At 37.5% G+C, this 11,162-nt stretch overlaps 1 protein-coding gene across 1 annotated transcript; it reads left to right on the top strand.

Moving 5' to 3' along the window:
* The first annotated feature begins 1,423 nt into the window (after positions 1 to 1,423).
* LOC124461156 lies at positions 1,424 to 7,435 on the top strand. Its single transcript, XM_047012709.1, has 3 exons — positions 1,424 to 1,655; positions 7,106 to 7,259; positions 7,320 to 7,435. Exons 1-3 carry the CDS (start codon positions 1,617 to 1,619, stop codon positions 7,433 to 7,435), a joined length of 309 nt encoding a protein of 102 aa, XP_046868665.1. The 5' UTR covers positions 1,424 to 1,616.
* The last annotated feature ends 3,727 nt before the right edge of the window (positions 7,436 to 11,162 follow it).

The raw sequence follows: 11,162 nt of genomic DNA, 5'->3' as shown, positions 1-11,162 counted from the left end.
CAAAAATTACAACTTTTGTACATAAACCGTTGTCACATGGAAAAGCAGCACAAATTGACTGTTGGACATCACTCAGCAGTGAGAGCTATATAGCAGTGACTGTGCACTACATAAATCAGGATACAACAGTGCTACAAGCACACACCATTGCTTGCGAGGCCTTTAAAGAGTCACACACTTCAGAAAACCTTTTTGGGTTTCTCAAAACAATTGTTGGCAAGTGGGAGTTACAAAATAAAGTAACGGCTATAGCTTCAATGCCCACAACATTGTTGGTGCTATAAAATTGGGCAATTGGAGACAGGTGAGGTGTTTTGCGCGCTCTCAAAACATCATTGTTCAAAAGGCTTTGGAGCAAATCAGCAGTGTGCGCACGAAACCGTAGCTCATCAGAGCTAAAAAAGTTAAACATGCAAGCTATATTTAACTTGCCACAACTGAAACTCACGCAGGATGTGCCCACAAGGTGGAATTCCACCTTCAAAATGTTTCAACGGCTGTCGATGTTGAAAGAGGCAGTTTTGGCAGCCCTATCCACACGGGCATACCTAATTTTGTCTCCAGAAGACTCGAGTTTGATAGAAGGTGTACTTGCAAGCCATACTTTGCAGGAGGTTGTTGAGACGCTCATTTTTGAAATGGATGGCAGATTCAGAGAGGTGGAAACAAATGTTTTGTACGCAGAAAGCACCATTCTGGATCCAAGATTTAAAAGACGAGTATTTAAATCAACAGAAGCTTTTCAAAGCGCGGTTTCTGAAAAAAAAACTGACAAAAAAGCGCACCGTTGTCGCACTGAATGAAGATGTCCCAGCCGTAGAATTGGGTTCTTCTGACAAAGACGACATCTGGAACGAGTACGACAATAAGCCACCCCACAATTACAATTGCTGCTGGTAATATTTAGGTGAAGGGTGTATACATATCTCGGAAGGCATGCCGTATAAGGGGGTTTAGAAATAGGGAAATGGAGGTGTTTAGTCCGTAAGCATACTTTTAGTATGAATCGGGCATATTTATTGCGAGGGCGCATTAAATATCTTTGGAAGATTCAACCACCATGGTTCGAAAAACCAAAAAAAAAGAAAGGGGGAATTTGAATTTTGAATGTCAACAGTAAATAATATATATTTTCTTCACAATGGCCGGCCAAGGAAGCTCCAAGAAAATTATGAAAATGAGTTTTGAGGTATTGAATAATGTTCAGGAAATTACAAATATTTAAAAAATTTTTTCCCCTTATTTCATATATTACAGACGCGACCCTTCGCTTTGATGGCGCAGAACAAAGTAAGTATATAAATATTTAATAGCGAAATATTGAAAATTTTGAATTTCCTCTTTTTTAAACTTATTACAGAATCTAAGGAACCTGATATATGTAAGTACTTGTAAAGAATTTATTGGCAGCCTGTATTTTAATACTAATTTTTTTTTTGCAAACATTTCATCCAGCCAACGCTGTCATGATGAGGCAGATATTGACAGAGGTGCAGGAGCTGAAGGGACTGGTCGCAACGCAGACGGCAGTGATAAAGCAGATGATGAGGATGATGACTTAGGAGGACACACCCAGCATCGCCTTCCCTATAAGAAATGTCGAACAGCTTATAGTCATGGAGAGTAAACTGGGTCCGGACAATCAGAAACATTTCGTAAGTTATTTTTATGAAAACTAAATAGAAACTTATTTATTTATTTATTTATCTTAGAGTTAGGACTAATTACAAATTAGTCGGAACTTAGTTACTAAGCGCTAGCTGCTTGGGCCTTCGGCTTGTGTATTTAGATATTTACATATTTAGTTTACCTATTTCATTAACCTATTTTATTTATTTATTTACATTTTGTTTGATTAATTATATTTTATAAATTTAAACCTATAGGATGTGGTAGTACTTTGACTTTTTGAGGTAGTTTATAATCATTAAGAGGTTTGTTGGAGTAGGGTTTGCAAGGATTGATATGGGGCAAAATTGTTCAAAGATTTCTTCCCTAATGTGGGAGGTTGCAGGGCAGTTTTTTAGTACGTGTTCTATGTTTTGGTCGGATGTTGAGTTGCAGTTTGGACAGGGTGTTATGTCGTTCGGGTTGATGTAGTGCTGTTGAGTGAATCTTGTGTGTCCTAATCTAAGTCTTAGAATTTTTATTTGGTCCATCCTTGTTATGTCTCTTTGTAAAGTGTTTTTGAGATAGTCTCCTGTGTGTGTTCGATTGCTGTTTAACTGTTGGTACCATGTGTTGCAGCTATCTATGTTGTTTTTAAGTTTTTGGGATAAGTTATTTTTAAGGAATTTGTTTATATCAGTGCAATTAAAGTTTGGGGTGTAGTGGAGGGGCATATTTATGGTCGATTTGGCGGTTTGGTCGGCAAGTTCGTTACCTTTAATGCCACAGTGGCTGGGGATCCAGAGGAGTTTTATTTTGGTGTAGGTTTTTGTTAAGATGGATCTTATTAAAGTGGGGTACAAATTATTGTTGTTGATGTTGCTTATGGATTTGATAGCTGACAGGGAGTCGGAGCATATTATGAATTTACCTTTCTTGGTTCTTGTTAGCTTTATTGCTTCAAGAATGGCTATTGTTTCTGCGGAGAGGATGGAGGAGTAGTGTGGTAGGATGCCTGTTTTTAGAACTGTTATATCGGTGGTTATGGCGAATGTGGCAGTTTTGTGTTGCAGGGAGCCATCTGTGAATATATATTTGTGTTCTTTGTGTTTGTCTTTATGTTCTAGGAAGATTTTTTGATATATTTCTGGTGATGTGTCAGGTTTATTAAACTTATGTAAGGAAGTGTTGATGGTGGAAGGTGGAAATAGCCATGGAGATGTGATTGTTTGTCTGTTGGGTGGTGGAAGGTAGGGAATGTTGTGGTCTTTGCAAAGCGTAATGATTTTTTCTAGTGTGGATTTTAGTTTCTTATTAGTTTGATTTTTTATTTGAATGGTGAATTTATGGATTGGAGAGTTAGCACTGTGGAGGATTGTGTTGTATGTTTTGGCTGTCATGAGGTTTCTTTTTTGCTCTATTGTAGGTAGGTTGGCTTCGAAAAGTAGGTTGGGGATGGGTGTTGAGGGGAGAGCGCCAAGGGCTGTGCGTATTCCAGCATTATATGTTGTTTTTAGTTTGTTTAGTGTAGATCTAGGCGCGTGGCCATAAATGAATATGGCGTAGTCTATTTTGGCTATGAGTGTTGCCTTTGTTATGTTAAGAAGTGTATGGGTGTTGCAGTTAAACTTGGGGCTTGCTAAACATTTTATTATATTCAGTTTGTTGTTAAGGGATGGTTGGATGTGTTTAATGTGTGAGTCCCATCTGTATTTATTGTTTATTGTTAGTCCTAGTATTTTGAGTTGGGTTACTAGGGGGATTGCTATATTGTTGGAGGATAGGGTACAATTGCAGTTTTGTTTCCTGCAAATGTGTAGGTGTTGGCATTTGTTAAGGGATAATGATGCTCCAGAGTATGAGCACCATTCTTGGATGTTTGCAAAAAGGGAATCTAGATTGAATGTTTGGTTTTTTTCTCTATTGAGTGGGACTATAAGGAAGTAATCATCTGCATAGGCACTAAAATGGATTTCTTTTTGTAAGCTGATTATATTGGCAAGTTTGTTGTAGGCAATTAGGAAGAGGATAACTGATATTGGTGAACCTTGGGGAATGCCATTAAGGAGTGGGAAGGGAGAACTGAATGTGTTGTTGATTTTTATTTTAATTTTCCTGTTGGACATAAAGTTTTTAATGAAATTTATAATTTTGGGGCCCAGTTTCCAATCTATTAGTTGGTCAATTATGGAGTGCACTCCGACTCTGTCGAAAGCCTTTGAGAAGTCAAGGGCAATGACAGAACAGTGCTTTTTTTGACGCAGCGATTTGGTTATTAGGTAGTCTGCTGTGAGCAGACCGTCTGAAACCGACTTGCCACGTTTGAATCCGGATTGATTGGGGTGGATTAGGTTATTTTTGGTGACAAACCACCAAAGACGTTTGGCTATGATTTTTTCGAGGGTTTTTGATAGGCAGCAGTTTAAGGAGATTGGTCTATAGTTGGTTATAAATGTTTTGTTGGAGGTGGGTTTGAGAATGGGGATGACTAGACTGGTTTTAAATGATTGTGGGATGAAATTTTTAAATACATTGTTAAAGAGGTGGGTAATTCTTGTTTTGACTGTGTTAGAGGTGTTTTTTATCATAGGGTAGGATATTCTATTGAGGCCCGGTGTGGTACCTTTAAGTGAGTGAAGTGCGGATAGGAGTTCAATTTGCGTTATGTCGGCTTCTATTATTTGTGCTGAGGGGTGGGGTATATAGTTCAATGGTTTATTAGAGTGTTTGTTTGTAATAAAGGTTGGATTGAAATTGATGTCTTTGGATTGGTCTGACCAGTGTTGGGCAAATAGTTGGGCTATGGAGGATGTATCTGTTGTGGGTAAGTTGTTGGTTGGGTTTTTTATGCAGTGGATTTGTTTGATTGGGTTGAGTCCGCAAAAGCGTCGGATATTGGCCCAGATTCTGTGGGAGGGTGTGTTCTGTCGTATTGTGGAGGTGAATTCGGTTGTAGCTCTGGTTTTGGATATTTTAAGTTCCCTCCGAAAGAGAGCGTTGGCTTTTTTGTAATTAATTAAATTATCAGTGTTACTATTATGTTTGAAAGTTTTCCATGTGTTTTGTTTTTTGGCTCTGAGTTCGGTGAGAGTTTTATTCCACCATGGTGTGTTTTTTTTGAAGCGGTTGGGAGAGGATTGTGGTATGTTGTGGTGTGCAGTTTGAATAATGATTTTGCAAATGTTTGCAGTTTCTTTGTTAATATTTGGACTTATTGGTATTTTCTCACTTAAAGCGTGTGTTGATTGGGTAAAGGTTGACCAGTTGGCTTCTTTAATTTTGAAAAAAGGACGAAAGAAGTTATTTGTTTTTGATTGAGAAAATAAGAAGATAAGGATTGGAAAGTGATCGCTTCCGTGGAGGTCGTCGATAATTTCCCAATTAGTGAATGGGGTAAGCTGTGGAGAACATAGTGACAGGTCGGTGTGTGTGAATGTGTTGTGTGTTGAAAGGTGTGTTGGGGACCCGTCGTTTAGGATGTGGAGGTTAGCATTTTGTAGAAATTTGTGAAGGATTTTTCCTCTTCTGTTTGGGTGTGGTGAACCCCAGCTGTTGTGCCAGCTGTTGAAGTCACCTACGATAATGTGATTTGTGTTGTTGGTTGGGTTGAGGTTGTCGTTTAAGGATTTAAGGGAGAAAGTCTTGTTAGGGGAAAGGTATATTGAGGTAATTTGGATTTTTAATTTAGATTCTATTTCAACTCTAAGGGATTCAAAATGGTCGGTTTGGTTTATCTGGGTGTTTTGGATGGTTTTGTGAACTTATATGGCTGTGCCGCCAAACCTGTTAGAAGCTGTGTTGGTAAAAATTTGGTAGTTAATTGGAATGGGTATGGGTATGTGTGTGTTATAATAGTGTGTCTCTTGAAGGCATATTATTTGTGGTGAGTATTTTTTTATTATGGTTAGGAGTTCGATGTAGTTGTTAGTGTACCCTTTTAAGTTCCATTGTATTATTCTTAGCATATTTTATGTTAAGTAAGGCTTAGTTTAATGAAGTTTGTTGCTTATGTGGATTCGCTGTCGCTGTTGTTGGTCTGTTGGTTTTTGGTTGGGGGTATGGTTTTTGTTTTTGTTTTTGGGGGTTTGAAATTGGTAGAAAGGGGGTTAGTCTTGGGGTCTTTGGCAAAAATTCTTATTTTTAAATCTTTAGTTTGTTGTGATGAGTATGATGTATTTGGGTTACCGTCGGTTTCCATGTCCTCTGGTGTGTCGTGCATTTTATCTTTCGCTTGTTGTAGTGTTGGAGACTTTGTTACTCTTCTTGAATTGGCTGGTGGGTTGTGTCCGGTGGTTGATGCGGGGGTGGGTTGTTTTTGCGGGTGTGTGTTAATATTCCTGTGTAGTGTGTCGATTGGGGTATTAGTTGTGCGCGGAGTGGGACGTCTAAGCGTGTTGGCGTATGTGTTTCCCAATTGCTGGCTGTGTCTTGTGGAGTATATGTGAAGTGCTGTTTTGTGGTCTACCTTTTCGGTGATTTTTATTGCTGTTAATTCTTGTTGTTTGCGGAATGTGGGGCATTGGCGGTCGAGGGGTGAGTGTTGATGGTCTAGTTCTGGGTTATTAATGCAGTTAAGGCATTTTTTATTGTTTGCACAATATTCGATCCCGTCTGTATGGTTTGGCTCTGAGCAGTTTTTGAATGATTCCTGGCTATTGCAAACAGATGTAGGATGTCCAAAGCGAAGACACTTTTTACATCTGAGTGGAAGAGGGATGTAAGGCCTGATGCATACGGTTTCGTATCCGATTTTGATGGCTTCTGGTAGTTTGGGAGTCGCGAATGTTAGAGTGATGAGTCCGGTTTCGATAAGTATGGCGTTGTTGTTTTGACTGTTGTTAATTTGTTGTGTTGTATTTGGTTGTTTTTTTAATATTTTTTTTACTTCTGTTACTTTTTGTGTCTTTAGTTCTTGTAGGATATCATTTTCATCTATGCCTCGAAGTTCGTTGCAGTAGATTACTCCTTTTGTGAAGTTTAATGTTTTGTGTTCTGACGCGGAAACATTGATATCAGTCATTTTTGTTAGTTTTAATAGTTTTAATGCTTGCAGTTTGTTTTTTGTTTTTATTAGAAGTGAGCCGTCCCTTATTTTTTTGCAAGATTCGACTTCGCCTCCGCAAGTGTAGTCAATTGTTTTTTTAATTATGAACGGTGATACTTTTTCAAATGAACAGTTATCATTTCGTTTTAATATTATGTATGTTGGTTCGCCCAAATGTTTGTTGTTGGGTTGAATGTCTGGTGGTTCTTGCATGGTTGGTGTTGTCGGGCTCAAGCCCGGCTTAGCGGTTAGCAGTGAGTGTTTTGTTTTTGTTTTTTGTTTTGCTTTGTGCTTAAACTTTGTTTGTCGAGTTTGAATTTTGTTGTTGTTTGTTATTTTGTTGCGTAGAGCGAGGTTTGGTTTGCTGTGACACGTCTTATCTCTGTGGAGGTTGAAGTGTGACTGTAAATAGAAACTTATATTAATGTTTTTCATGTGTTTTCCATTTGGCAGGTGAAAAAAATTGCGCTTCTGATTTCCCAAGCTGCGCCTGGGAAATGTATTCGGCAAGTTTTGGGCGACATCCTGATTGAAAGCCACAATGTAGACGGGAGGAATGGAAAATATAGCTTGAAAGCTTATCCCAATTTCCTGTCCGTGTTGCTAGGTAAGCACTATAAATTTGAACGTGCATTCTTCATTGCCTGATAAATTTTTATCTTTTTAGAATCAATTGAAAACTCTCACACCGGCGACCCTCCCAAAAACACCCTCAGAACTAGTTTGGTCTGTGTCGAAAATACATTCAACAAACAAAAAAGTAGAAATAAGAATGCAACATAAATGTAAATAAAACTAACAGAATTGTATAAAATTACAATGTCACTTATTTTTGGGAATTAAATGTCCATTAACGTTTGGTCGACATGTCGCCGCAAATTCGATTGTAAATCCGAGCTATAGTTTTGCTGGGACATTGCGTCGACAAGTCGTCGCAAGTTCGATTGTAAACTCAACCACTATTTTGCTCTGACATTCCGGCGAAATGTCTTCGCAAGTTTCGTTGAACGCACGAGCAATTTTTTTGCTCGGTTCCGTTCCGTTGAACACTCGAGCGACTTTGTTATTCGTCTTCAACGGAAATTCCGGCGACATGTCGCCGAAAAATCGAGAGAATGTTTGAGACGCTAGGACACACAATGCTAAATGTCGCCGCAAATTTGTATGGCATGTCCCCTGAAATTCCGAGGCGACATCTGACAAATCTCCTCGGATTTTCAGAGGAATTCGCAGCAACCGGTACTGAATGGTATGTACAGTACGTGCAAAATCACACATATACATATGTATATACATACATATATACAAAAAATCAAATATATATACACTGCGCGTCATCAGGTTAGCGCCCCCCTTACACTCACCGTAAATGTTAAATATTTTCCAAACCGTTTGGAATAATTGACTGAAATTTTATATGAGATTTATTTATTATAATTTTTCTTGAAAGAAGTATGAAAAAAGGGTATCGAAAATTTGTTCATCAGGTTAGCGCCATCAGAGATAGGTCAAAAAATATAAATCCTACAATTAGTGAAATGTAAGACACTTTTGAAGTGAAAACTTCTTTAGAATCGTTGGGAGTGATTTGAGACTGGATGAAACGAAAAAGCGACACTAAAAAGAGACACATATAGATCTTATGGTATTTAGCCTGCGAGAGAATGAGATGCAAATATATAAAAAGCATTATGAATAAAAAGCATTTTGAAAAACTTCGACCAAGCTGGGAGTCGAACCTCGGCCGCCGATACATTTTTATTTACTTTTTATTTACTTTTTATACCCTTGCAGAGGGTATTGTAAAATTGGTCAGATGTTCGTAACGCACAGAAGGAGGCGTTTACGACCCCATAAAGTATATAAATTCTTGATCAGCATGAGAAGCTGAGTTGATATAGCCATGTCCGCAAAATGTTTTCTTCTAGACCTATATGATATAGTGGTCCGATCCTAAGGATTTTCATACTTTATCTTACCCGGGTAATAAAAAACCCAAAAAAAAGATTTCATCCCGATAGCTCTTAAGACGGCTGAGTAAAACGCATACGCACAGACGGACGGACAGATGGACATGGCTATATCAACTCAGCTTCTCAGGTCGTAAACGCCTCCTTCTGTGCGTTACGAACATCTGACCAATTTTACAATACCCTCTGCAAGGGTATAAAAAGTAAAAAAAAATGTATCACAAAATATATAATGAATGAATGCACAGCAACTAGAATCACTGTCTGTTCAGCTCTCTAAAGTGGGAGAAATATGTGCATGCGAAACCAGATTGAGCAATGGAAAAACAGTTTTAATTGTGGCAATTTATATTTCACCCAATCAATCAATAAATAGCATCACGGAATTCATTTATGAAAATTTAATAAAGTATACACCAGAAGTATCGCGGATACTTAGAAAAGATTACGATAAAGTTCCAATGATTTTAAGTGGCGATTTTAACGTAAATTTTGCATTGGACACAGCGGTTCCTTTAATTGACTTTCTCAATACAACATTCAGTTTAAAAATGTGTAACAATCGCACTGAATCAACAACACGATCAAAAACAACAATTGGCGCGGTATTTCAAAGATATGTTGACAACATCGAAACCAAAGCATTTGTATCATATTTTAGCTATCATAAGCCACTCGTATCATTTGTTGAAATTGAAAACATTGAGGATGAATAATAATAAAATGAAGAAAATAAAACATGACCTTTATAGCAATATTATAATGAACCTATAATTATCCCGCTCCTATAATGCTGCTTTCGTCTCATTCTCTCTCAGTTTGTTTTACGGAAGGTTTCACTTCTATCGTGTCTAACCGTTAGACGCCCTCTTTTTGAAGTGAAAACTTCTTTAGAATCGTTGGGAGTGATTTGAGACTCGATGAAACGAAAAAGCGACACTAAAAAGAGACACATATAGATCTTATGGTATTTAGCCTGCGAGAGAATGAGATGCAAATATATAAAAAGCATTATGAATAAAAAGCATTTTGAAAAACTTCGACCAAGCTGGGAGTCGAACCTCGGCCGCCCGATCGCCAAGCGAGCACACTAACTACAGAACTCGACGGCAATTTACAAAGTGTCGACGTGGCTCTGTTGTTAGTGTGCTCGCTTGGCGATCGGGCGGCCGGGGTTCGACTCCCAGCTTGGTCGAAGTTTTTCATAATGCTTTTTATTCATAATGCTTTTTATATATTTGCATCTCATTCTCTCGCAGGCTAAATACTATAAGATCCTATATGTGTCTCTTTTTAGTGTCGCTTTTTCGTTTCATCGAGTCTCAAATCACTCCCAACGATTCTAAAGAAGTTTTCACTTCAAAAATCCACAAAACAGGAAGTAGAACGGTGGAACGGTTTGGCGAGGAATGGAACTTATAATGAATAAGTTTGCTCTGTGAGTAATACGAGTGTATGCAGGGATGCGTTCCTCATGTTTGATTACTATTTAATATTAAACGTTGTAACTTTATAGACTATTGTAAACAAGAGTCAAAAACATGCTCTTCTCTCAAATAAATGTTTTTCAAAGATTCACCCTATCATACATTAATGGAATTGTAGAAGTAATTGTTATAATCCTTTAGTTACAGCAGTTCATATTCAACCAATATTATATTTTTATTATGCTACTCTACAATATAATTCAAATTTAATGAAAGATTTGTACTTTGTTGAAACAATTGCTAAGTTATGCGGGACAAATCGCTTGCCTGTACTCAATGAAAAATTATAGTGCCGGGTTAAATGATTGGGTTTGTACGGTTTTCTTACTGTATGGTTTTTCAACCTAATTTAGTCGTTTAAATTAGTTATTTGTATCTAATTGATTGCATTCAGTTGTAGTTATCGAATTTTAAATGTATTCGGGGGTATATTAGTCTCAAATAATCACATCAGTAGCAAGAAATTGTTGGTCCATGATGCGATTTATATTAATTTTTGGCAAAACTTTTTACTACTCTTTGATTTTTTTTATACCCTTGCAGAGGGTATTATAAAATTGGTCAGATGTTTGTAACGCACAGAAGGAGACGTTTCCGACCCCATAAAGTATGTATATTCTTGATCAGCATGAGAAGCTGAGTTGATATAGCCATGTCCGTCTGTCCGTCCGTCTGTGCGAATGCGTTTTACTCAGCCGTCTTAAGAGCTATAGGGCTGAAATTTTTTGTCGGGGTTTTTTATTACCCGGGAAAAATAAAGTATGAAAACCATCAGGATCGGACCACTATATCATATAGCTCACGAAGAACTAGAAGAAACATTTTCATAAAAATCGGAGTATGCTATGAAATTTACATATGTGATTGTAAAATAATTGTAAAGTAGAGAGTAAAATTGTTTTGTTTGTATATTGATGAATTGAGTTGCAGAAAACAAATTTTGAACATGTAAAATTATTATTACCAAGGACTGCAAGGGTATATAAACATCGGCATAGCCGATGTTAGCTTCTTTGATATTTTTTATTCAATTGTTTGTAATTGTTTTGTAAT

This window comes from Drosophila willistoni, unplaced genomic scaffold, assembly GCF_018902025.1.
Source record: "Drosophila willistoni isolate 14030-0811.24 unplaced genomic scaffold, UCI_dwil_1.1 Seg217, whole genome shotgun sequence".
Classification (NCBI taxonomy): Eukaryota; Metazoa; Arthropoda; class Insecta; order Diptera; family Drosophilidae; genus Drosophila; species Drosophila willistoni.
Note: the sequence above shows the minus strand (reverse complement) of the source record. Positions and strands in the feature narration are given on the sequence as shown.

Bases quoted from the DNA above. Each gene is read 5' to 3' on its own strand.
- LOC124461156 (XM_047012709.1), top strand. From the start codon at position 1,617: ATGGAGAGTAAACTGGGTCCGGACAATCAGAAACATTTC. The intron at 1,656-7,105 runs GTAAGTTATTTT...TCCATTTGGCAG, and splicing joins CGGACAATCAGAAACATTTC to GTGAAAAAAATTGCGCTTCT. The intron at 7,260-7,319 runs GTAAGCACTATA...TTATCTTTTTAG, and splicing joins TTTCCTGTCCGTGTTGCTAG to AATCAATTGAAAACTCTCAC.